This window comes from Pleurodeles waltl, chromosome 4_1 (genome assembly GCF_031143425.1).
Source record: "Pleurodeles waltl isolate 20211129_DDA chromosome 4_1, aPleWal1.hap1.20221129, whole genome shotgun sequence".
In the NCBI taxonomy this organism is placed as follows: domain Eukaryota; kingdom Metazoa; phylum Chordata; class Amphibia; order Caudata; family Salamandridae; genus Pleurodeles; species Pleurodeles waltl.
Genome location: NC_090442.1, coordinates 659436881 through 659464744, shown reverse-complemented (window position 1 = coordinate 659464744; position 27864 = coordinate 659436881). Strand labels below are relative to the sequence as shown.

At 45.2% G+C, this 27864-nt stretch overlaps 1 protein-coding gene across 1 annotated transcript in view; it reads right to left on the bottom strand.

Moving 5' to 3' along the window:
- The window catches only part of TBK1 (TANK binding kinase 1), a 394952-nt gene that overhangs the window by 58806 nt on the left and 308282 nt on the right, over positions 1–27864 (bottom strand). Inside the window, exon 19 of the mRNA XM_069229127.1 lies at positions 22733–22839. Coding sequence (XP_069085228.1) covers positions 22733–22839 — 107 coding nt within the window. The remainder of the gene's footprint in view (positions 1–22732; positions 22840–27864) is intronic.

Sequence of the window (27864 nt, the reverse complement as noted above, 5' to 3'; positions counted from 1 at the left end):
CCCTGACCAACTGATCGATAATGCATTGCCCATGGACTGAGGGTGTGGGTACCTGGATGCGAAGTTTTGGCATTTTGCGTTTTCTTTTGTTGCAAATAGGTCAATTTTTGGTGTTCCCCAGCGTAGAAAGTAATCTTGTAGGATCTGGGGATGAATTTCGTGTGTTTGTTGGTGATCTCGACTGAGATTATCGGCTAACTGGTTCTGAATGCCTGGGATGTATTGTGCTATTAGGCGAATGTGATTGTGAATTGCCCAATGCCAAATTTTCTGTGCTAAGAGACACAGTTGTGACGAGTGTGTGCCTCCCTGTTTGTTTAGGTAATACATCGTTGTCATGTTGTCTGTTTTGACAAGAATGTGTTTGTAGCTTATTATGGGTTGAAATGCTTTCAGCGCTAGAAATACTGCCAATAGTTCTAAGTGATTTATGTGAAACTGTTTTTGGTGAGTGTCCCATTGTCCTTGGATGCTGTATTGATTGAGGTGTGCTCCCCACCCTATCATGGAGGCATCTGTTATTACATATTGTGGCACTGGGTCTTGGAAAGGCCGCCCTTGGTTTAAATTTATACTGTTCCACCATTGAAGCGAGGTGTATGTTTGGCGGTCTACCAACACCAGATCTAGAATTTGACCCTGTGCCTGTGACCACTGTGATGCTAGGCACTGTTGTAAGGGCCGCATGTGCAACCTTGCGTTTGGGACAATGGCTATGCATGAGGACATCATGCCTAAGAGTTTCATCACCATTTTGACTTGTATTTTTTGATTTGGATACATGGCCTGTATTACATTGTGAAATGCCTGAACTCTTTGTGGACTTGGAGTGGCAATCCCTTTTGCTGTGTTGATTGTCGCCCCTAAGTATTGCTGTGTTTGACACGGCAGAAGGTGTGACTTTGTGTAGTTGATTGTGAAACCTAGTTTGTGGAGGGTTTCTATGACATACTCTGTGTGTTGTGAACACTTTTCTAGCGTGTTGGTTTTGATTAACCAATCGTCTAGGTACGGGAACACATGTATTTGCTGCCTTCTGATATGTGCAGCTACGACTGCTAGGCACTTTGTAAAAACTCTTGGCGCAGTTGTTATTCCGAATGGCAACACCTTGAATTGGTAATGTATCCCTTGGAATACAAACCTTAAGTACTTTCTGTGTGAAGGATGTATCGGTATATGGAAATATGCATCCTTTAGGTCTAGTGTTGTCATGTGGTCTTGTTGTTTGAGTAGTGGGATTATGTCTTGTAATGTCACCATGTGAAAGTGATCTGATTTGATGTAGGTATTTAATGTTCGGAGATCTAATATAGGTCTCAGAGTCTTGTCTTTTTTGGGTATGAGAAAGTACAGAGAGTAAACTCCTGTTCCTTTCTGGTGTTCTGGTACTAATTCTATTTCTTCTTTTAGTAGTAATGCCTGAACTTCTAGTCCTAGAAGATTTATATGTTCTTTTGACATATTGTGTGTTTTCGGTGGTACGTTTGGAGGGAATTTGAGAAATTCTATGCAATAACCATGCTGGATAATTGCCAGTACCCAAGTGTCTGTTGTTATCTCCTCCCAATGTTTGTAAAATAGTCTTAGTCTCCCCCCCCACAGGTGTTATGTGTTGGGGATGTGTGACTTGGAAGTCACTGTTTGTTTTGAGGGGTTTTGGGGCTTTGGAACTTCCCTCTATTTTTTTGGAATTGTGCCCCTCTATATTGCCCCCGAAAACTTCCCCGCTGGTATTGGCTTTGATAAGTGGGCCTTGCTTGTGAGGTTGTGGCCTCTGTAGGTTGACCTCGAAACCCTCCACTAAATGGTGTCTTGCGAAATGTGCCTCTGCTTTGTGGGGAGTAGAGTGCGCCCATGGCTTTTGCGGTATCAGTATCTTTTTTTAGTTTTTCAATAGCAGTGTCGACTTCCGGCCCAAACAACTGCTGTTCATTAAAGGGCATATTCAGCACGGCTTGTTGTATTTCCGGCTTGAATCCTGACGTACGCAACCATGCATGTCTCCTTATTGTTATTGCAGTATTTACTGTCCTTGCAGCTGTATCTGCTGCGTCCATTGATGACCGTATCTGATTATTGGAGATACTTTGTCCTTCTTCTACCACTTGTTGTGCCCTTTTCTGGAACTCTTTGGGTAAGTGTTCTATGAAATGCTGCATTTCGTCCCAATGAGCTCTATCGTATCTTGCCAAAAGTGCTTGTGAATTGGCAATACGCCATTGGTTTGCTGCTTGTGCTGCAACTCTTTTACCCGCAGCATCAAATTTGCGACTCTCCTTGTCTGGAGGTGGTGCATCTCTCGAGGTATGAGAGTTTGCTCTCTTGCGAGCTGCCCCAACAACCACAGAATCTGGTGTTAATTGCTGCGTAATGTAAACAGGGTCTGTTGGTGGTGGCTTGTACTTTGTTTCCACCCTTGGAGTTATGGCGCTGCCTTTAACAGGATCCTGAAATATTTGTTTTGAATGTTTTAGCATTCCCGGGAGCATAGGTAAGCTTTGGTATTGGCTATGAGTGGAGGAGAGTGTATTAAATAAAAAGTCATCCTCAATTGGTTCTGAATGCAAGGTGATGTTATGAAACGCAGCTGCCCTTGAGACCACCTGCGTGTAGGATGTACTGTCTTCAGGTGGCGACGGCCTTGTAGGGTAACAGTCTGGGCTGTTATCTGATACAGGAGCATCATAAAGGTCCCATGCATCAGGATCATCTTGACTCATTGCAGTATGAGTCGGGGATTGCATCAGTGGTGGAGTGGCTACTGGTGATGTGTGCATTGATGGTGGTGGAGATGGTGGTGGAGTTGTTTGTCTTGCCACCTTTGCCTGTGGCTGCTTGTCCTTTTCTTGAAAGGCAAGTCTTCTTTTCATCTTAATTGGGGGAAGAGTGCTTATTTTCCCTGTGTCTTTTTGAATGTGGAGCCTTCTTTGAGTGTAGTCTGGCTCAACAGATTGAAGTTCCTCTCCGAACTTATGTCCTTGCATCTGGGAGGACAATCCCTGTTCCTCTGTGTAGGAACCTGTTTTCGGTTCCGAGGCTGGATGTTTCGGAATCGAAATCTTTTCGGTCGCCTTTTTGGGCTCCGAGGCAACCTTCTTTATTTTCGGCGTCGTGGTGTCTCGGTGCCGAACCATTTCGGTGCCGAATCTGTTCGGAGCCGCTGTCTCGGGCCCGAGATAGCTGTGTGGCGGTATCTCGACCGGAGTCGGATGACTTCGCCACATGCATGCCCTTTTTCGGTGCCGATGATCGGTCACCTATTTTTCGGGTTAAGCCATGGCCTGTTGGCGGTGGCGTCCCCTGGGCTTTTGTTGTCTTCTCGTGAGTTTTGACGTCTTACTCACGGTTTTCGGCGTTTCTTCGGGATCGAGCTCGTCCGAGTCCGATTCATGGATGGAGAAGCTTTCTTCTTCCTCTTCGAAACGCCCTTGTCCTGTCGGCGCCGACGCCATCTGCAGTCTTCTTGCTCTTCGGAATCTTAATGTCTTCCTCGACCGAAACGCTCGACAGGCTTCACAGGTATCCTCCTTGTGCTCTGGAGACAGACACAAGTTACAGACCAGATGCTGATCTGTATATGGATACTTGTTATGACATTTTGGGCAGAAGCGGAATGGGGTCCGTTCCATCAGCCTTGAAGAAACACGTGGCCGGGCCGACCAGGCCCCGACGGGGGTATCGAAAAAACCCTGAAGGGCCACCGGAGCTCTTCAAAAGTCGGTGTCGATCTGTTATAACTAACCCGATACCGAACGCAAACAATAACGACGATTTTTCCGAGATTCTAACTAACTTTCCGACCCGAAACACGGAGCGAAAAGGAACACGTCCGAACCCGATGGTGGAAAAAAAACAATCTAAGATGGAGTCGACGCCCATGCGCAATGGAGCCGAAATGGGAGGAGTCCCTCGATCTCGTGACTCGAAAAGACTTCTTCGAAGAAAAACAACTTGTAACACTCCGAGCCCAACACCAGATGGCGGGATGTGCACAGCATGTGTATCTGCAGCTACACATGCCACCGAACACATATGTACAAGTGAATGTTGAACTTAAACAGCTACAGGCTCCCGGGGAGGTGGGAGGGTGCATGTGAATCTGCAGCGGAACATGCCACGAACAGATGTACACTGGGTAAGTGACTTTTTCCGTTCGATAGCATGTGTAGCTGTAGATACACATGTTATGAATTGATTACAAAGCAGTTTTACCTCCCATAAGCGGTGGTCAGCATGTAGGAGTTGAAGTTGTTTGAAACAGTGTTCTTAGTACTGCCTGTCCTACTGTGGCCTGCTGTGTTGCTAACACATCTACACAGTAATACTTGGTAAATGTATGCGGTGTTGACCAAGTGGCTGCTTTACAGATTTTGGCCATTGGTATGTTTCCTAAGAAAGCCATTGTAACCCCTTTTTTCAGTGTGGAATGTGCTATAGGTGTAACTAATAGCTGCATTTTAGCTTTTAGGTAACATGTTTGGATGCATTTTACTATCCATCTAGCTAACCTTTGCTTTGAAATAGGGTTACCAGTATGTGGTTTTTGGAACGGCACAAATAATTGTTTGGTTTTCCTAAATGATTTAGTTCTATCTAAATAATACATTAGAGCTCTTTTAATATCTAATGTATGCAGGGCTCTTTCTGCTACAGAGTCTGACTGTGGGAAGAAGACTGGGAGTTCCACCGTTTGATTGATATGAAACAGTGATATAACCTTTGGGAGAAATTTTGGGTTTGTTCGAAGTACAACTTTATGTTTGTGTACTTGCATGAACGGTTCTTGAATAGTTAAAGCTAGGATTTCACTAACTCTTCTTAATGGAGTAATTGCAACTAGGAAGGGAACTTTCCATGCTAGGTATTGAATCTGACATGAGGGCATAGGTTCAAATGGTGGACTCATGAGTTGTGTGAGCACTATGTTTAGATTCCACAAAGGCACTGGAGGTGTTCTAGGTGGAATGATGCGTTTTAATCCTTCCGTGAAGGCTTTGATAACAGGGACTCTAAATAAAGAGCTGTGTTGTATATTTTGCAAATACGCAGAGATTGCAGTGAGATGTATTTTAATGGATGAAAAGGCTAAATTTGCCTTTTGTAAACAAAGCAAATAACTTACAATGTCTTGTATTGACGCTGAAAGAGGGGTAATTTGTTTAGATTGACAGTAATACACAAACCTTTTCCATTTGTTTGCATAACACTGCCTGGTAGTGGGTTTTCTTGCTTGTTTAATTACTTCCATACATTCAGTTGGTAGTTGTAAATATCCAAACTCAATGACTTCAGGAGCCAAATCGCTAGATTGAGTATTTTGGGATCTGGATGCCTGATCAGTTGTTTGTTTCATGTTAACAGATCTGGTCTGTTGGGGAGTTTGATATGTGTTTCAACTGACAGATCGAACAGTGTTGTGTACCAGGGTTGACATGCCCACGTTGGTGCTATAAGTATGAGTTTGTTTTGACGCAGTTTGTTGACTAGAAATGGAATGAGCGGGAGAGGGGGAAAAGCGTAAGCAAATATCCCTGCCCAATTCATCCACAGAGCACTGCCTTTGGATAGAGGATGTGTGTACCTGGATGCGAAGTTTTGGCATTTTGCATTTTCGCTGGTGGCGAATAGGTCTATGTCTGGCGTTCCCCAGTGGTGAAAGTATGTCTGAGGCTCTTGGGGATGAATTTCCCACTCGTGTGTTTGTTGATGATCTCGGCTGAGAACATCTGCCAATTGGTTGTGTATCCCTGGAATGTATTGTGCTACCAGGTGAATGTTGTTGTGGATTGCTCAATGCAAAATCTTTTGGGCTATGAGGGACAGTTGAGATGAATGGGTCCCTCCTTGTTTGTTTAGGTAATACATTGTTGTCATGTTGTCTGTTTTGTTCTTGTGAGTGAGAAGAGGCTGAAGAGCTCTGAGTGCTAGGAATACGGCTAGCAATTCTAGGTGATTTATGTGAAATTATTTGTGTCTGGCGTCCCTTTGTCCTTGAATGTTGTGACTGTTGAGTGTGCCCCCCATCCAATCATTGATGCATCTGTTGTAAATATGGTCTGAGGCACAGGGTCTTGAAAAGGCCGCCCTTTGTTTAGATTTGTGGAATTCCACCACTGAAGTGATATGCGTGTTTGGTGGTCTATCAACACTAGATCGGGAAGTTGACCCTGTGCCTGTGACCATAGCTGTGCAAGCCACTGTTGTAAAGGCTGCATGTTTAATCTTGCATGTGGGACAATGGCGATGCATGATGACATCATGCCCAACAGTTTCATTACAAATCTGACAGTGTGCTGTTGGCCTGGCTGAATTTGTGCCAATACATTGTGAAATGTTTGTACTCTTTGTGGACTTGGGCTTGCAAGTGCTGTTTGTGTATTTAATGTGGCTCTTAAATACTGTTGAATTTGCGCAGGTTGTATGTGGGATGTTTGGTAGTTTATGGAGAACCCTAGGGTGTGTAGGCTTTGTATTACATAATGTGTATGGTTTTGACACTATGCATGACTGTTGAATTTTATTAGCCAGTCATCGAGATATGGAAAGACATGAATGTGTTGTCTTCTTAGGTAGGCAGCTACTTCTGCCAGGCATTTTGTAAATACTCTGGGAGCTGTTGTAATCCTGAAGGGTAACACTTTGAACTGGTAATATTTTCCCTGAATTACAAACCTGAGGTATTTTCTGTGCGCTGGATGGATGGGTATGTGAAAATACGCATCCTTGAGGTCTAATGTTGCCATGAAATCTTGCTGCTGTAGCAGTGGGATCACATCCTGTAGTGTTACCATGGGAAAGTGTTCTGACAGGATGGAAAGATTGAGAGTTCTGAGATCTAATATTGGTCTTAAGGTTGCGTCTTTTTTGGGAATAAGGAAGTACAGGGAGTAAACCCTGTTCCTATTTGATCTTGTGGCACAAGCTCTATCGCTTGTTTGAGTAATAGAGATTTTACTTCTTCTTGCAACATTGAGATATGTTGGGTGGAGAGATTGTGTGGTTTTGGTGGAATATTTGGGGGAATTTGTGCCAATTCTAAGCAATAACCATTGGGGATAAGAGATAATACAATTGTTGTCTGTTGTAATGGGTAGCCAATTGTTGTGGAACCTTTGCAGTCTTTCCCCCACAGGTGAGGTGTGAGTTGGGAAGAGATGGAGTAAGTCACTGTTTTGGCTGCTGTGAGGCTTGTTTTGTTGATTGCTATTTTCCCCTGCCTCTGGGGTACTGGCCTCTGTAATTACCTTTAAACTCACCTCATTGATATTGAGGTTGGTAGGTTGACTTTGATAGTGAGGTGGATGCCTCAGGTGTTTGCGTTCTAAATCCACCTCTGTAGAGAGGTTTCCGAAAGGATCCCCTATATTGTGTCGTATACAAAGCACCCATGGCTTTAGCTGTGTTTGTGTCTTTTTTCATTTTCTCAATAGCCGTGTCTACTTTAGGGCCAAAAAGCTGTTTTTGATTAAATGGCATATTAAGGACTACCTGTTGAATTTCAGGCTTAAACCATGAATACCTAAGCCATGCGTGTCTCCGTATAGTAACAGCAGTATTAACTGTTCTAGCTGCTGTGTCTGCAGAATCTAGGGCTGATCTGATTTGGTTATTGGTAATAGCCTGCCCTTCCTTGACTATTTGTTGTGCCCTTTGTTGTTGGTCTTTGGGGAGATGTTGGATGATATCCTTCATCTCGTCCCAGTGGGCCCTATCATATCTAGCCAATAGTGCTTGGGAGTTGGCTATCCTCCATTGGTTGGCTGCCTGCGATGCTACCCTTTTGCCCGCAGCATCAAATTTTCTGCTCTCCTTGTCTGGTGGGGTGCATCCCCAGATGACTGGGAGTTGGCTCTCTTTCTGGCCGCGCTTACAACTACAGAATCAGGAGGCAGTTGTTGTGTATTGAATGCTGGATCAGAGGGAGGTGGTTTATGCTTTTTCTCCACTCTGGGAGTAATTATCCTGGATTTGACTGGCTCTTGAAATATCTGGAGTGCATGCTTTAACATGCCTGGAAGCATAGGAAGGGACTGAAACGTAGTGTGTGTAGAGGATAATGTGTTAAAGAGAAAATCATCCTCTAAGGGCTCAGTGTGCATGGCGACATTGTGGTAGGATGCCGCCCTAGCTAAAACCTGAGTATATCCGGTGCTATCCTCCGGTGGTGATGGTTTGGAGGGATAGCAGTCTGGGCTGTTATCAGGAATGGGATCTGGATCATAGAGATCCTATGGATGCACATTGTCTTGTTGTGAATCCAAAGAATGTACAGGAGATTGTACAGGTGTGGGAGTAGTAGGTGGCGAGACAAGCAGGGGAGGAGACTGAGGAGGAGACAATTGTGGAGGTGGAGATTTTTGTTTAATCTTTGGCACTTTAGCTGGTGGCTGAGCAGTGTCCAATTGTTCTTGAAAGGCCACCCTTCTCTTAGGCTGGCTTCAGAGGAGGTGCAGTTATAATTTTGCCAGTGTCCTTGTGAATGTGAATTCTGGCTTGCCTTTCATCTATAGCCTCCATCTGTGTGTGTTCCTCGGAAATTCTATGGCTTTCTTTAAGTACTTTCGAAAGTCCATGTTCCTCTGTATAAACAGGGCTTTTCGGCTCCAAAGCTGGTTTTTTCGGGATCGAAGGGCTGGGAGTGGATGTTGGCTTTGGCTCCGAAAGCGATTTTCGAGGTTTCGACTCGAAGGATCGATGTTTGATAGTTTCGGAGCCAGTGCTTCGGCTCGAGTCCAAAGGCTTCGGTGGTGTGGCCTTTTTCAGTGCCGAAGTTGTTGGTTGGTCACCGAAGGTCTTTTTACGGGTCGAGCCATGGCCTTCCGGCAGTGGCGTTCCCAAGGCCTTATGTTTGGGCTTGGCTGGGACAGGGGCAGGCGTACTCACGTGCTGTCCTGCCGTGACCGGTCTGACCTCCTCGGACGGAGACTGCAGTGTGCATAATCTCCTATTCATCGACGTCGAGACGTTCGGTGCTCTTGGATGCCATCTCCAGTCTTCGTGCTCTTCTGTCTCTGAGAGTTTTCTTTGAACGGAAGGATCTGCAGGCCTCGCAATTTTCTTCCTGATGGTCTGGGGAGAGACAGAGATTACAGACAAGATGTTGGTCTGTGTAAGGAAATTTGGCGTGGCACTGAGGACAAAAGCGGAATGGGGTCTGGTCCATGAGGCTTCCACGCGGTCAGCCCGACCAGGCCCGAGTTGGCCGTGGGCGACTTGAAGGGCAAGTAAAGATGTTTGACCCGACGGTACCGAAGTGTCGATGAGAGATGGTACGGGATCGAAACAATACCAACGAGAATTAGCAAGTTATAGAACTTTTCCAACTCAAACTATCAGAGCAAAAAGAAATACGTCCGAACCGGATGGCGGAAAGAAAATCTAACATGGAGTCGATGCCCATGCGCAATGGAACCGAAGAGGAGGAGTCACTCAATCCCGTGACTAGAAAATACTTCTTCGAAGAAAAACAACTTGTAACACTCCGAGCCCAACACTAGATGGCAGAATATGCATAGCATGTGTATCTGCAGCTACACATGCCATCGAACATATATATATATATATATATATATATATAAATATATATTTATATATAGGGAGTTATTATGGGACATCTTATACTTCCTATCTACTCTTGGCATTATCACCCTGGGTCGTACCGGTTCCCTAACTATGTTAGCAGTATGACAGAGCATACCCTTAAGCAAAGACAAACATTGTGTAGACAAGAGTGTTTCAAATAAGAAACCGTCCCCCGGGGCTCTGTGTAGTTGCACCTTATAGAAGGTGGCAGCCCTATCAATAAAGTCAAGTTAAACAGTAGTATCATCTGGGGAAGGTGGGTTTACATGGTATAGAACAGGTTCTGTATCAGCTGGTGGGTCAATGTTGTATGGGTTCCATAGCAGAATGTCAAAAGTGTCCCCCTCATGTCCACCCCCTAAGTAAGAATTAATTGACCCTTCAGGGGAATATGATGCAGGGGCAGCTTGTGAAGAAGGTGGTGAGGGTGTATGGAGTGCAGCCAGAATAGGTGGTAGGCTAATGTGCACAGGACTTGTGGCCTTGTCCATCTTCTTCTCTGTTTGGCTGAAGGCTGAACATCTAAAGCTTCTTCAAAAGACGGCTGCCTTTTGGAAGGTTGTGCCTCAGTTTGAGAGAGGTCTAGTGAATATCCAGTCTGTGTCAGGAAGGATCATGATATGTGTTTGCCGGGAGTCAATTTCTTTTTGCAGATCCTGAATGGGCTGTTTTAGGGGGCACCAAAGTTTTTTGGCTCAGACACTGAAGATTTTGGCTCCAAAGATCTCGGCTCGGAAGAGGCTCGTTTCAGTGCCGAAAGTGGCCAGTGTTTTGATGCCGAAGATTTCAGCTCCGAAGCTCAACTCAAATTTAAGGTGGGTGTGGTCAGCTCCGAAGCATGTCACTTTGATGTTTTTCTTGGTGGCAGGGTGCGTGTGTCCTAAGAGGATGGTCGGTGCTGACCATGACCTGAAGGCAGTGGTGGCCCGGAAATGTTTTTAGGCCTCTCTTGGATGGCCCGTCGACTCTTTGTGGTGGTTTACTGAGATCAATGTTGAGGTGATGGGGCACAATACTCACAGCTGGTTGAGCTGGAGGCAGATATTGCATCTCGATTTCAGAGTCAGAGCTCTCATTGGGGAAAAAGGTCCCTTTGTCTGCAGCTGATGTCTGTGCATTTTGTTCTTCCTGAAAGTCCTCGGGTCCGAAAAGGTCTGGTGTATCGTCTGCAGTCCTTCGATAAGTCGAGCCAGATGCTCACATAGAGTCTTCTTTGATCTGAAGGAGCAGCAAGCCTCGCACCTGGCCCAGTTGTATACGGGGGAGATGCACTGATTACAGGCCTTGTGGACGTCAGCGAAAGGGACACTGGGGACAGAATCAAAAAGGAGTCCGTTCCATCACCAAGTGGACATGATGGCAGGTGGGACATGTAACGATGGAAGCAATGCCTTGAACAGCGAAGGCCCATGCGGTCAATGCGAGTCGCCCTTACAAAGTTGGTATTGTCGAACCGAACAAAAGGAAAAGGAAGGACCGCGATCAAGAACAATACCGATTGAAAGCAGGTATGAATTGAGAAAGTGAAGTACAATGGTGTCGAACCAAAGCAGAAGAGCACATATCTGAACATGACGACGGAAGAAAAGAACAAGTTACTTTTGGTAATGCCTTTTCTGGTAGAAACGGGATCAAGTAGCAGATTCATTACCTTTCAATTCTCCCCCAGGCGGCAGACTGGATCTGCAGATTTTCTCCAGCGGTACCTCTGCATTTCAGCAGCGGGTATCGTGCGACAGCGTAACAACATCGTCCACCAAGTGTGATGTTAACAGAGTCCATATAACCCCCTCCCCAACGTGCTGACGTCAGTTTCTTCCGTCACTGTTTTCATTGCCAAAATGCAGAGCCACTTACAGAAACTGCCTATGGAAAGAGTGTGCCAAAAAAGAAATACCTCTGTGCTAATCAATTACGCTCCCCAAATTAAGACATCTTGATGCCAAGAAGGGATCTTGACAGAAAAAGAGAAATCAGTTAGTAGAGCTTCCCCCGAAAGTTAAGTTTCTGTTCAGAGAAATCAGTCCAGAAGGCGGGGAGGATGGGTTGGTCTGCAATGAAACTGCTGCTAGATCCTGTCTCTACCGGATAAGGCATTACCGAAGGTAAGTTACTTGCTCATCTGATGGAGACATCTAGCTACAGATTCTTTACCTTAGAATTAGATACCAAAGCAATATCATCCCTGTAGGAGGGACTGTGGACTGATTTCAGACAAGGAAGTCCTGAAGGTCTGAAAGGGCAAATGCCCATCACAACGGACCTAACTGTGCAGACAGCAATGTACGTAAATGTGTGCAGGGAAGCTCACATCACTAACAGGAATATATCCAGGACCAGAATGCCCATTCTAATGCAGTGATTGCGGATCTAACTCTGGCAGAATGAGCAAGCAAGTCTTCAGGGAGTTGTTTCCTGGGTGATGTGTAGCAGATTGTAATGTAAGCAAAAAGTCATTGACTAGAACAAGACCGGTCTATAAAGAGGAGGTGAGTAAGAACATACTCCACCATACAAACTGTGGAAGGGACCACAGGCAGTTAAAGTCATAAGGGCACTGAAAAGCATGGGAGTAGTGTTACAGTTGCAGTGGACAAAATGTGTTGGAAGACAACAGACAATATAACCACAAAAACCACCTGACCAAAGGTGGGATGGATTCCTGTTTGACCAGAACATGGGGGCCCGGAGTCAACAGGTAATGCCACTGAGCTATAGCTGTTTGCCATAAAAACATATTAGCCAAGCTGCTCCATAAAAGAATAAAGGGAAAAAATCAAGAACCCATTTATAAAGAAGCAGTGAATAATGCTGCACTAGAATATTACGAAGATCACAACAGCAACTATTGGCATTGACAACAATTGTCCCAAGACAAAACTGCCAGATGCGTCAACACCACTGGGGCATCTAGAAAGTAGCACGCACGTAAGCGGAAAGAAAAAATTATTATCAATGTAACAATAAAGGAAAATAGCTACAATCAGATATCAGCCAATTCAAAAGCTGACACTAAAACCTCATGAGGGCCAAGTCAAGCAATCAGCAAGACAAAACTAATACCAGAGAAAGGAAACTTTGTAGGACATCACTACAACCCAGTAAAAGATGGCTATCAAAACCTGTAAACCAATACCAACTGACATCAGGTCGCTGATAACAAAAAGCTTCAAAGAAGACAGCAAGGGAGAAACCTGGCTGAAGTACTTAATGAAAGAACAAAAGGAGTTGCAACCTATAAAAAAGCAACAATTGCTCACTATAGGAAATAACGTCCCTACAGGAAAAAGGAGATATTAAACCACCAGAAGTATTAGACAAAGCACATCTACTTCCTTCGGTATTCCAAAGAAAATAGTTATCTCCTGAAGGGAGTGAGAAACACAGCAGAAGGGAATACACCCTCATAAAGTAAGGAACCTTAAGAGTACCGCAGAAGCGCTTTAACAACCCACAGAGGGGTATAAATATTATGACACCTGAAGAATAGAGTTAAAGGAACAGACCAGGGAGTCTGTGTCCAAAGGGAGAAACCAATCTCCTCATGAACAATTCCAGCACAAGATGGAACCATAATGTTCAAAGAACATGTGAAAACAACCATAGATTGAAGATAACCATCAACACAGAGTATGACCACATGGCGGCGTCTCAAGAATAAAATGCTGAAATCAGGAGGTCCTGGATGACTGTGGCCTCTTGCCTAAGAGAATCCTGTAGCAGCCAAGGTACAGGACCTTACATCTAATCGATAAGTAAATATTACACACCTCCTGGTGAAGAAAAAGCAGTGCAAGGACAGAAGGACTGTCAGCACAAGAGAAAAATGCTATAAGCATGACTCGCACAGCACAAGAAGGCTGTGCACTACTGGTGCCAGAGAGACCTGCAGCAAGAGCCAATGCTGCTGAGGCATAGCAAGAGAGGGCTCTCTAAAGAAGTGCAAAATACACAGATGTGGAATGGCGGAACCACTTGCCCCAGTGTTCCACATAAGAAAGGAGGAGTCTCACATGAGAAGAACAACACTAGAAAAAGAAGCATAAGTAGTGCTCCAATATTAATGGCAAAGGAAAACTATACAATCAACACAGTAGATATTTTGCCACAACAAGTGAATCTATCAGCCTATGCAGGATTAGAAACCTTGTCCTGAAAAGCCCTCCCCACAATAGGCACAAGACCCAGTCACTGCCATAAAACATTCAAAAGGCCATGCACAAGGTTACCAGGGAGACAAAGGGATACAAAGAGTAATACAAAATATTTCATAACACCTATAATGCATACAGAAAATGCCCTAAACAGAGCAGGGTACATACCATACAGGTACCATCTCTTCAGCATGAAACCAGTCTTCAGGGAAAAAGAAAAACCCTGTGTCAACAGGTGCTAAGCCCAATTAGGGTCACAAAGAATATACATCGCCCAGACAACATACAACAAAAAGCTGTCAGTAACAGAGAAAAATAGGAATACCTGCAGAGGCAGGAATACAGTACCAGGTGCCACCAGAAGGTAGAATGGTTCAGACAATGAAAAAAGGGAGCTGAAACTTGGCTCAACAGGAAGTATAGGGCTACACATTGGAATGGGTCCATCTGTAATGTTGTGGAAAAGACTTATTTAGTAATCTTTTCAACTCCGGCCGCCCCTGAAGCGTTGTAACGCAGACCCGGCATGAGTGCTGGACAGGCAGGCGCCACTGAAGGGCTAGTCTACAAAGGTGGATCGGACAACCTCTGATAAGCCAGAGTGGCGTAGCCAGGGATGACGGTGCAAGTCTTGGCCAACTGAGTCCTTGGTATGCATACCACACCTTATGGCAAACCTAGCTGCCTCTCACCCATCTTAGAGTGACTGGGTGAGTTTGCACTGGGTCTCCACCGGAAGCAAAGGTAGCAGGGACGCCACCAAATCCCACAATGGATGGGAAAGACTGCCCAGAATACATGAGATGTTTATTGCCCGGTTCCGCGCTGTAGGGTGGAAAATAAAGAACTGAGGTCAGCACATCAGGGAGAGGACTATATGGACTCTTAACATCATATCTGGTGGACGACGTCGCTACGGAGTCGCACGATGCCCTCTACCGACACACAGAGGTACTGCTGGAGTAAATTTCCGGATCCAGTCTGGTACCTGCAGAAGAATGAAAATGTCACTTACCCAGTGTACATCTGTTCGTGGCATCAGTCGCTGTAGATTCGCATGTTTTGCATAGCTCGCCATCTGGTGTTGGGCCGGAGTGTTACAAGTTGTTTTTCTTCGAAGAAGTCTTTCGAGTCACGGGACCGAGTGACTCCTCCTTTTGTCTCCATTGCGCATGGGCGTCGACTCCATCTTCGATTGTTTTTCCCCGCAGAGGGTGAGGTAGGAGTTGAATTGTAGTAATAGTGCCCATGCAATGGATTGACTAAGTATGTACCTATTTAAGGTTGAGATGATATATATACAAATAGTTGAAGGTAACTTCCGAACTGCTACAGGCTCCTGGGGAGGCGGGTGGGCACATGCGAATCTACAGTGACTGATGCCACGAACAGATGTACACTGGGTAAGTGACATTTTCAGTTCGATGGCATCTGTCGCTGTAGATACGCATGTTTTGCATAGACTAGTAAGCAGTTATCTCCCCAAAAGCGGTGGCTCAGCCTGTAGGAGTGGAAGTAGTCTGAAATAATGTTCTTAATACGGCTTGACCTACTGTGGCTTGTTGTGCGGATAACACGTCTACACAGTAGTGCTTGGTGAATGTGTGAGGCGTAGACCATGTGGCTGCCTTACATATTTCTTGCATTGGGATGTTTCCTAGAAAGGCCATGGTAGCGCCTTTTTTTCTGGTTGAGTGTGCCCTTGGTGTAATGGGCAGCTGTCGTTTAGCTTTAAGGTAGCAGATTTGGATGCATTTAACTATCCATCTGGCTATACCTTGTTTTGATATTGGGTTTCCTGCATGAGGTTTTTGAAATGCAATAAATAGTTGTTTATTCTTTCTGATGTTCTTTGTTCTGTCAATGTAATACATCAATGCTCTTTTGACATCTAATGTATGTAGTGCCCTTTCAGCTACGGTATCTGGCTGTGGAAAGAACACTGGAAGTTCCACTGTTTGATTTAGATGGAACGGTGAAATAACCTTTGGCAAAAATTTAGGATTAGTCCTTAGGACGACCTTATTCTTGTGTAGTTGTATAAAAGGTTCTTGTATTGTAAACGCCTGAATCTCGCTTACTCTTCTTAGGGAAGTAATGGCGATGAGAAATGCAACCTTCCAGGTTAGGAACTGTATTTCGCAGGAGTGCATGGGTTCAAAAGGTGGACCCATAAGTCTAGTTAGGACAACATTTAGGTTCCATGAAGGAACAGGTGGTGTTCTTGGTGGTATAATTCTCCTAAGGCCCTCCATGAATGCTTTAATGACTGGTATCTTATATAGGGAAGTTGAATAGGTAGTCTGCAGGTATGCAGATATTGCTGCAAGGTGTATTTTAATGGAAGAGAAAGCCAGGTTAGATTTTTGTAAGTGAAGCAATTAACCCACTACATGTTCTGGAGTTGTGTGTAATGGTTGTATTTGATTAATATGGCAGTAGCAAACAAACCTCTTCCATTTACTTGCATAGCAGTGCCTGGTGGATGGCCTTCTGGCTTGCTTTAGGACTTCCATACATTCTTGGGTAAGTTGAAAGTGCCCGAATTCTAGGATTTCAGGAGCCAGATTGCTAGATTCAGCGATGCTGGATCTGGGTGTCTGATCTTTTGGTGGTGCTGTGTCAACAGATCTGGCCTGTTGGGCAATTTGATGTGGGGTGCTACTGATAGGTCTAGCAGCGTTGTGTACCAGGGTTGCCTTGCCCAAGTTGGTGCTATTAATATGAGTTTGAGTTTGTTTTGACTGAGTTTGTTTACCAGGTAAGGAAGGAGAGGGAGAGGAGGAAAAGCGTAAGCAAATATCCCTGACCAGTTCATCCATAGGGCATTGCCTTGGGACTGTTTGTGTGGGTATCTGGATGCGAAGTTTTGGCATTTTGCGTTCTCCTTCGTCGCAAACAAGTCTATTTGAGGTGTTCCCCAGAGTTTGAAATAGGTGTTCAGAATTTGGGGGTGAATTTCCCATTCGTGGATCTGTTGGTGATCTCGAGAGAGATTGTCTGCGAGTTGATTTTGGATCCCTGGTATAAATTGTGCTATTAGGCGAATTTGGTTGTGAATTGCCCAACGCCAAATTTTTTGTGCTAGCAGGCTTAACTGCGTGGAGTGCGTCCCCCCTTGCTTGTTTAGATAATACATTGTTGTCATGTTGTCTGTCTTGACGAGAATGTATTTGTGAACTATTATTGGTTGGAAAGCTTTTAGTGCTTGAAAAACTGCTAGAAGTTCTAGGTGATTTATATGCAGTCTTGTTTGATGTACGTTCCATTGTCCTTGTATGCTGTGGTGATCGAGGTGTGCTCCCCACCCTGTCATGGAAGCATCTGTTGTTATTACGTATTGTGGCACTGGGTCTTGGAAAGGCCGCCCTTTGTTTAAATTTATGTTGTTCCACCACAGAAGCGAGAGGTAAGTTTGGCGGTCTATTAACACCAGATCTAGAAGATGACCCTGTGCTTGAGACCACTGTGATGCTAGGCACTGTTGTAAGGGCCTCATGTGCAGTCTTGCATTTGGGACAATGGCTATGCATGAAGACATCATGCCTAGGAGTTGTAATAACATCTTTGCTTGTATCTTTTGTGTTGGATACATGTGTTGTATTATGGTGTTGAAATTTTGAATTCTTTGGGGACTTGGAGTGGCTACTCCTTTTGTTGTGTCTATTATGGCTCCTAGGTATTGTTGTACCTTGCACGGCAGAATGTTGGATTTTGTGAAGTTGACGGTGAACCCTAGTTTGAAGAGGGTTTGTATGATCTGATTTGTGTGATTTGAGCACTCTATTAACGAATGGGCCTTGATTAGCCAGTCGTCTAGGTATAGGAACACATGTATTTGCTGCCTTCTGATGTGTGCAGCGACTACCGCTAGACATTTGGTAAAGACTCTTGGTGCGGTTGTTAATCCGAAAGGCAGTACCTTGAATTGGTAATGTATTCCTTTGAATACAAACCTTAGGTATTTCCTGTGCGATGGGTGTATTGGTATATGGAAATACGCGTCCTTGAGGTCTAAAGTTGACATGTAGTCGTGTAGTTTTAGCAATGGTAATACTTCTTGTAGTGTGACCATGTGAAAATGGTCTGATTTGATGAATGTGTTCACTATTCTGAGGTCTAGGATTGGTCTCAGCGTTTTGTCCTTCTTTGGTATCAGAAAGTACAGTGAGTAAACCCCTGTGTTTATTTGTGGGTTTGGCAGTAATTCGACTGCATTCTTTTGCAATAGTGCCTGCACTTCTATCTCCAGGAGATTGGAATGATGTTTTGTCAAATTTTGTGCTTTTGGTGGTATGTTTGGAGGGAATTGTAGAAATTCTATGCAATAACCATGTTGGATAATTGCTAGAACCCAAGTGTCTGTAGTGATTTCCTCCCATGCTTTGTAATAATGACTTATTCTTCCCCCCACTGGTGTTGTGTGGAGGGGATGAGTGACATGTGAGTTACTGCTTAGTAGTAGGGGTTTTGGGGCTTTGAAATTTTCCTCTATTCCTAGGGAATTGCCCTCCTCTATATTGTCCCCGAAAACCTCCTCTGTACTGTCCCTGGTAACTGGACGGTGTTGCCTGTGAGGTGCTGGCTTGTGTGCTCTGACCCCGAAACCCCCCTCTAAAGGGTGTTTTACGGAATGTGCTGTAATTCCCTCTGCTCTGCGGGGAGTAGAGTGCGCCCATGGCTTTAGCAGTGTCCGTGTCTTTTTTGAGCTTCTCAATCGCTGTGTCCACTTCTGGACCGAACAGTTCTTTTTCGTTAAAAGGCATATTGAGAACTGCTTGCTGAATCTCTGGTTTAAATCCAGACGTTCGGAGCCATGCATGCCTTCTGATAGTTACAGATGTATTAATTGTCCGTGCAGCTGTATCTGCAGCGTCCATGGAGGAGCGGATCTGGTTGTTGGAAATGGTCTGTCCCTCCTCAACCACTTGTTTTGCCCTATTTTGTAGGTCCTTGGGCAGATGGTCAATGAGATGTTGCATCTCATCCCAATGGGCTCTGTCATAGCGCGCAAGTAGTGCCTGGGAGTTAGCGATGCGCCACTGGTTTGCAGCTTGTGCTGCGACTCTCTTACCAGCTGCATCGAACTTGCGGCTTTCTTTATCTGGGGGTGGTGCATCTCCAGATGTGTGGGAGTTGGCCCTTTTCCTAGCTGCTCCTACAACGACAGAGTCTGGTGGCAGCTGTGTAGTGATGAAAGCCGGGTCTGTAGGAGGCGCCTTATACTTTTTTTCCACTCTTGGTGTGATTGCCCTGCTTTTGACCGGCTCCTTAAAGATTTCTTTTGCGTGCCGGAGCATACCTGGGAGCATAGGCAGGCTTTGGTAGGAGCTGTGGGTGGAGGAGAGTGTGTTGAATAAAAAGTCATCCTCGACCTGTTCTGAGTGGAGGCTTACATTGTGAAATTGTGCTGCTCTAGCCACCACTTGAGAATACGCAGTGCTGTCCTCTGATGGCTTCGTAGGGTATGCCTCCGGACTGTTATCTGACACTGGGGCGTTGTATAAGTCCCATGCGTCTTGATCTTGGTCACCCTGGCTCATGGTGGTGTGAGCTGGGGAATGTGATGGAGTTTGTGCTGGTGAGACGTTAATCACAGGTGGAGGAGAGGGTGGTGGGGTAACTTTTTTCACCACTTTTGTTTGTGGTGTCTGTTCAGTTTGGAACTCCAATCTTCTCTTTCTTCTAATAGGGGGAAGGGTGCTTATTTTTCCTGTCCCCTGCTGTATGAAAATACGCTTTTGCGTATGGTCTCCATCAGTTGAGTGTAGCTCTTCCTCAAACCTATGCTTTTGGGAGGTTAGCGAGTGCTCTTCTGTATAAGAGCCTGAAACTGGGTCGGTTGCTGTTTGTTTTGGCACCGAAACCCTGTCTGCATCTTTTTTCGGCTCCGAGGTGACTTTTTTCTTTTTCGGGGCCGAAACCCCTCGGCGTGGATCTTCTTCGGTGCCGCTGTCTCGGCGTCGAGCCGTGTCTACACCGGTATCTCGGTGTCGATGCTTGTCTCCAGCACTTTCTGCGTGCCGGTGTCTCGACCGGAGTCGGACGATCTCGGCACTGTTTGGGCCATTTTCGGTGCCGACGGTCGGTCACCGAATTTATGGGTCGAGCCATGGCCTGGTGGCAGTGGCGTCCCCTGGGCCTTGTAAATCTTCTTCTGAGTGGCTTTCGACGTCTTACTCACGGTTTGTGGATCGTCGAATCCTTCGGAGTCCGATTCTTGGATCGAAAAGGTTCCCTCCTCTTCTTGTTCCTCGAACTCCCGGTGGGCTGTCGGCGCGGACGCCATCTGAAGTCTTCTGGCTCGACGGTCTCGGAGTGTTTTTCGGGACCGGAACGCACGACAGGCCTTGCAAGTGTCTTCACTGTGCTCAGGTGACAGGCACAGGTTACAGACCAAGTGTTGGTCTGTATAGGGGTATTTATTGTGGCATTTGGGACAGAAACGGAACGGGGTCCATTCCATCGGCGTTCTTCTGCACGCGGTCGGGCCGACCAGGCCCCGACGGGGGATCAAAAAACTACCCCGAAGGGCACCGGAGCTCTTCGATCTTCGATGCAGTGTTGAATCTAACTACGCCGATCCCGAACGCAACAATACCGACGAAAATCTTCCGAAATTAGCTATCTTTCCGTTCCGAAACTCGGAGCGACAGGAACACGTCCGAACCCGATGGCGGAAAAAAAACAATCGAAGATGGAGTCGACGCCCATGCGCAATGGAGACAAAAGGAGGAGTCACTCGGTCCCGTGACTCGAAAGACTTCTTCGAAGAAAAACAACTTGTAACACTCCGGCCCAACACCAGATGGCGAGCTATGCAAAACATGCGTATCTACAGCGACAGATGCCATCGAACATATAACTTTATGGTAAGGACTCTGTGACTATATCAATGACCATGCGCATTAGCAGCAAGAGGAGGAGTCACACTACCTCGTGACTCAAAAAACTTTCTTTGACGAAAAACAACTTGCACACATCCAAGCCTAAAACTAGAAGGCAGGATTATGCTAAGCATGTGTATCTGCAATCACACATGCCTCGAACATGTAATTATCCTCTTCTCTTAATGGTCTTTTTGTCCATGGTAAATAACTGAGGAAGAAAGCGATGAACAGATCACTTAAGGTTATACAATAGGACTAAGCAGGAGGTGGTTCTGGGACTAAAACTCTTGGCTACTTTATCTCTCAATTTAGACTTGTGCACATTTCTTCCTTGGAGGGGTGGCTTAATTATATGCTCATTTTTTTGACTAGTGAGGAGATCATTTATAAAAAGAACAAAGAGGTTTACTTTGAACTAAGCTACATTCTAGAATCACAATGACTCAATCACCACAAAATATTCCAAATTACTAAACAACTTCCTGGTAAGTGCTTTTCGATTTTAACAGCTACTTTTCAAGTACTGACCTTCCCACAGGTGGCTTCACATGGTAATGGGAAGTACAAAGAAGAGAAATGAATTTACAGGGTGCACAATCTGCACAAGTTTATGGGAAAATAATGCAGCATATGTCAAGGAAGGAGGCTGGGTGAGAGCGTAGACGAAGATGAATGAAGGTATATGAGTGAAGGTTGTAACAAATCCTTTAGTTGACCTCACAGAAGCCTTGTTGAAAGTGTATTATTTCTCTACAGAGTGGGCTTCAGTTGCAATACATTAAGTGAAGTTACCAATTTTTGGTGGGATGAGAGAACAGCAATTAGTGACTAAATAGAACCTTCAAACCTTGGACACACTTAATGATGTCAGAGTGTTTTGACCAGAAGAATGAGTGGAAAAAACGAAAATGGGTGGAACCAAGACATTTTGATGTTCCATAAAAAGGATAGAATACTACAATTTTTTCTTTGCTGCAGAAGAAAATCAGTACACGCTGTGGGGGGTACCAGAGGTTAAAGAAAAGAAGGACTTCAAACAGGCAAAAAGAGAACGATCAACCTTAGAACAGCAATATCTAGACTGCACAACAAGCCCATCATTTACAGATAGATCAGGCATTAGTTGACAGCTGAAAGAAGGACAATTTGTCATGATATGCTACTGCATTGTCAGCAGGGCTTTCTGTCATAAGGACACTTAAGATGGGAGATCACTTCCGCCTACCTGTTGCACCTTTTCATATATTAGACTTGACCATGAAAATAAACAACATTTAATAATTGGTCACACACAAAAACAAATTACCCACATATATAGCATACCAGAAAGACTTGACCGTTTTGGCAAACACTAAGGGCCAGATGTAGCAAACCATTTGCGACTCGCAAACGACGAAAATCGTTACCGACTCGCAATATGCATTTCCGACTCGCAAACAGGAAGGGGTGTTCCCTTCCTATTTGCGAGTCGCAGTGGGATGCAATACCATTTGCGACCGCGTACGCGGTCGCAAATGGCATCGCAGTTACCATCCACTTCAAGTGGATGGTAACCCACTCGCAAATTGGAAGGGGTCCCCATGGGACCCCTTCCAGTTTGTGACTGGACCCAAAAATATTTTTTCAGGGCAGGGAGTGGTCCAAGGGACCACTCCCTGCCCTGAAAAAATACCGAAACTAAAGGTTTCGTTTTTTTTTTAAGTGCAGCTCGTTTTCCTGTAAGGAAAACGGGCTACGCTTAAAAAAAAAAAAACTGCTTTATTTAAAAGCAGGTCACGAACATGGAGGTCTGCTGACGTCAGCAGGCCTCCATGTTAGCGAGTGCCTATACTCGCTATGGGGCCGCAATTTGCGACCCACCTCATGAATATTCATGAGGTGGGTCATTGCGACCCCATAGCGAGTTGCAGTCGGTGTCTGAGACACCGTACTGCATACGAATTTGCGAGTTGCAAATTGCGAGTCGCATGGACTCGCACTTTGCAACTCGCAAATTCGTCAGTTGCTACATCTGGCCCTAAATGAGAAAACAGTCTCATATGTTTCCTCCAGTGTTGATCAGAAAGCTGATTAAATAAGTCCACAACCAAACCAACTGCTTACCCTAGTGTCATTTCCACCAGGGTGTTCGGACTTTGGTAAATCTGGTTCATAGCATGTTTCATTCCACCTGATGCTGCAAACATTTTCTGGGGCATCGATTCCTGAACCTGGAATGGAAGGTGAGTGAAAATACTGTCAAAATACACATGGGTTCAGATTCATTTGACGTACAACATAAACAGCTATCAATGCCAAGTATTGGTAGCACTACCATCTTTGTGAGATTTTATATATATTTATTACCTACTGGCTGTTGCCAGTAGGTAGTTATAATTAGGACCTAGCTTCCATAAACCATTGGTTTGCTTATAACTTGGGCGCTGTCTGACAAATCTTCACAACATTTTCAAGCTGTCTGACAAATCTTCACAACATTTTCAAGAATAAGGGCCAGATGTAGGAAACTCCCAAATTGAGACTTGCAATTTGTGAATCCCTGTGACTCGCAAATTGCAAGTCACAATTTGGGATGCAGAAAGGTGTCTGAGACACCTTCTGCGAGTCGCTATGGGGTCGCAAAGACCCACCTCATTAATATTAATGAGGTGGGTCGCAATTTGCGACCCCATAGCGACTCAGGGCACTCACGGGGATGGAGGCCTGCTGGGAACAGCAGACCTCCATGTCCGTGACTGCTTTTAAATAAAGCAGGTTTTTTTTTTTTCAAAGTGTAGCCTGTTTTCCTTAAAGGAAAACGAGCTGCACTTAGAAGAAAAAAAAACGAAACCTTTTGTTTCTGATTTTTTCAGGGCAGGTAGTGGTCCCTTGGACCACTGCCTGCTTTGAAAAAATATTTTTGGGTCCAGTCACAAAGGGGAAGGGGTCCCATGGGGACCCCTTCCCGTTTGCGAGTGGATTACCATCCACTTCAAGTGGATGGTAACTGCGAATCCATTGCAAATGGAATTGCATACCACTGCGACTCGCAAATAGGAAGGGAACACCCCTTCCTATTTGCGACTCGGAAATGCATTTTGCGAGTCGGTTCCGACTCGCAAAATGCATTTCTACATACCAGATGGGGTTTAGCGACTCGCAAACGGCGTTTTTCGCCGTTTGCGAGTTGCTAAACCTTTCCTACATCTGGCCCTAAGTGCCCTACTTTGTCTAGTTCTGCATGTAAAGGTTTGATGTGATCTTTTAAGTTGGAGCTGAGAAATTAAAAGGAGGGGGGTGTAAAAAAAAAAATGTGTAGTTCCCTTGTTATTTCCCATAGAGATTTTAAACACCACTACAGTCAAAACTACAGAACATATGTACACCAAATCTGGCAGAAAGCTAGATCATGGTCCAGAAAGATCTCTTTTTGTGATATGGGAAAAAATCTGTTCAGTAGTTCCAGAGATATTAAAGGGAAAATAAATATAGATATCTAGGGACAGGGATCCTCCGTGGATCTGACAGATCTGACAGATCTCACGCTGAGATCTGATTGGCTGCCACACTTGTACCAGGAAGTGTTGGCAGTCATCTTGGAATGGGGACTGACGCAAAACCCTAGAAAAAAGTAAAACAGGAGCGACCAGGGTAGTAATAGCCTCACCCCCTAGGAAAGGTGGTGGCCAAAAAACATTATTTTATGACATTTTTGCCAGAGGATCTGCAAATCTCAACAACAACAAAAAAATCACCAAAAACTAACAAGCGCAGTCTGCCGTGCTTGTTTATACTACAGCCCCCCGGTGAGAAAGGTCCGTGGGGAAGCGGAAAGAGATATTTTGGGGAGGGGGCACATGCAGGCCCCCTCCCCAGGCAGATATCGGCCCCAGGGACTGCCACCTCCTTGAAACCAGGCCAATGTGGATTTAGGGGGGTGAGGACCCCATACCTCGGCCAACTACTGCAAGGGGAAGGGGGCCTCGTGGTCCCCCTCACCTGGCCGTTACATTCCTGGGAACCGCCCCCTCCCCGGATCAAGGTCTAATTTGGAAATGGGGCGGAGGCCCATGCGAACCCCCTTCTGGGCTCTTTTATGCCCCAAGCATCACCACCTCCTTAGGGCCACACCGATTTTTACAACAGGAGGGGGGGGGGCAGCGCAGCTCTCTTCCCAGGCCATTTTAGGCACCAGGGACCACCACCTTCCCGGCTCAATCCCATGCAATTTCAAAGGAGGGGGGCTGTCTCCCACCACCACACCCCTCTCCCTCCTCCTGTAGCCATTAATGGACCTGGGGACCGCCACCCCGCTATGTCCCGAGGTGCAAATGCTTTGGACATAGCTGTTTTCTTTCAATTGGCAGGAGGTTTGACAGTTCCCACCAAGCAAGTGCAAACAGTAAGTCCACTCCCAGCAACTACATTGAAAATAAAGGAGCATTATTAGCAAATAGGCTGCATCCAAGTTACCATAACAGAACCAAAAAACTGTCACCGTGCCATTAAGGCTCTGAGCACCTCTAGTATCCCACCATGCCTCAGAGGTGAGAGTGAAGTGACCGTTGGGTCACAGTTAGGTCAGTACTTTTTTATAGTGATAAGAAGAAATAGATTAGACAAATGAGTACTGCTGTACCTCCAAAATTACATCAGGGGAGGAGGGTGGGTTGTTTATGACTTTGATGAGGATACCCCTGGAAGAGAACTAGGATTTACAGGTAAGTAACTTATCCTTCTCTTCCAGAGGATCCTCATCAATAGTCATAAACACTGAATAGATTAGCAAGCCCATCCTATACCCCTGCGGACAGAGAGGTAGAAGCACAAGCAGTCTATCTTTCTTAGTTAAATACATTTCTTAATGAAGCCTGACCCACTTGAGAGTCTGTCTTAGCATCTGAATCTAGAAAGTAATGCCTTGTAAAAGTATGTACCAATATCCATGTTGCAGCCTTGCAAATTTTGGAGATGGGTACATTCTTGAGAAGGGCTGTCGTTGCCGCCTTGCCTCTTGTGGAATGAACTTTAGGCCTGGTAGCCAATTGTTTGTTAGCCAATTGATATGCAAACGGAATACATGAGACTATCCACCTAGAAATCGTCTGTTTTAATGCTGCCCTGCCTGTTCTCATGTGGCCGTAGTTTACGAATAATTGATTAGATTGTCTGATGTCCTTAGTCTTATCGAGATAAAATGTTAACACTCTCTTCAAGTCCAGGGAGTGCAAGGTTCTCTCTGCTGGTGTAGAAGGTTTGGGAAAGAATATTGGAAGAGATATGGTCTGATTAATATGGAAGTAAGAAACCCCCACAGGTAAGAACTCAGGATGGGTCCGTAAAACTACCCTGTTATCATGAAAAAAATGTATAGGGTTCTTTTGAACATGAATTTCACTGACCCTTCTAGCTTAAGTAATGGCAACAAGAAAAGCTGTCTTCCACGTAAGGTGTTGCAAAGAAGCTTTGTGTATGGGCTCAAAGGGAGCACCCTTAAGTCTAGACAAGACCACATTCAATTCCCACGGAGGTGAAGGTGTATGAACTGGTGGAAACACTTTTTTCAATCCCTCTAGAAAATCCTTAACCACTGGCATAGTAAAGAATGACCCTTGCGAGGGCGATTTACGATAAGCAGTAATAGCAGACAAATGTACCTTAATTGCAGAAAACTGCAGTCCGGACTTCGCAAGGTGAAGGAGGTTGGGTAGAATATCCTCCTCTTGAGCCAGGATAGGATTGAGATCATTCTGGACGCACCACATGTAGAATCTCTTCCATTTGAATGCAGAAGAGCGCTGCGTCGAGGGTCTTTTGGACTCCTTTAGAATTTTCATGCATTCCTGTAAGAGGCCTAGATGGCCATACTGTAGGAATTCAGGAGCCATGCCATCAAGCTCAGCGAGGGAAGGTTGGGATGCAGAACTTTCCCCTCTAATCTGTGGAGAAGATCCGGTCTGCACAGCCTCTTGTGAGGTTTTTCTCACAACTGGAGGAGATCCGTATACCTCCATTGACCAGGCCATTCCAGGGTTATTAGAATCATCCTGGTTTTGGCCCTGTAGAATTTGTTGATCACTGTGGGAATTAGGGGAATGGGGGGAAAAGCGTAGATAAATGTCTCTGACCAATCTATCAACAGGGCATTCCCCCTCATTCCTGGTCGGTAAAACTGTGATGCAAAGTCTCGTCATTTTTTGTTGTTTTCGTGGGAAAACAAGTCTAATTGAGAATACCCACATTGTCGAAAAATGTCTGTTACGACGTCCCCGTGACCCAGTCATGCGAGTCAGAGAGTTCGGCTGAGATAATCTGCTTTTGTGTTCTGGTCCCCCGAAAGGTGAACCGCTGTGATTGACAGCCTCCTCTCTAGTAGCCAATGCCAGAAGGCTTGTGACTCTCGAGATAGAGACCAAGATCGAGGTCCCCCCTGTTTGTTCAAATAGTACATTGTGGTTGTGTTGTCTGTTTGGACTAAAATGGAGTTGCCCTTGATGGATGAGCAAAAAGACTTGAGAGATAGATGAACCGCCCTCAGTTCCAGCAGACTGATGTGGTATTGCTGCTCTTTGTCCGACCACAGTCCTTGGGCCTGGAGAGAGCCCATGTGAGCTCTCCAACCCTGCAGCGATGCATCCGTTACAAGCGTCTCGGTAGGAGTGCTCTGATGAAAAGGGACCCCTACCAACAGATGTTGTCGGCGAGTCCACCACTGTAGTGAGGTTTTTGCCAAAGGTGAGAGGATGATTCTGTCTTCCCATTTGGCTGTAAGTTGGCTCCACTGATCTTCCAGGTTCTCCTGAAGAGGTCTCATGTGTAACCTGGCATTCAAAACAATGAAAATGCAAGAGACAATAGAAGCCAGTAGTGAAGCTATTTCTCTGACTGTAGGTCGTATAGTGTGAAGCATGCTGTGACACTTCTGTGCTATTGATAACAGTCTCTCCTCCGAAGGATACACTTTTTCTAGGTTTCCAGCGTCGCTCCTAAGTATTGGAGCATCTGGGTTGGAGTTAGTATGGACTTTTGTAGACTGACCAGTAGACCTAGGGTTTTGAAGGTGTCCAAAACGATTTTGAGGTGGTGCAAGGTTTGGACTGAAGTGCTGCCTTTCAGTAACCAATTCTCGAGGTATGGGTAAATAAAAATCTTTTTCTTCCTCAATTGTGCTGCTATTGTTGCTACACATTTGGAAGATGTTCGAGGGGCTGATTTTAGTCCAAAGGGTAGTACCTTGAATTGGTAGTGGTGGGATG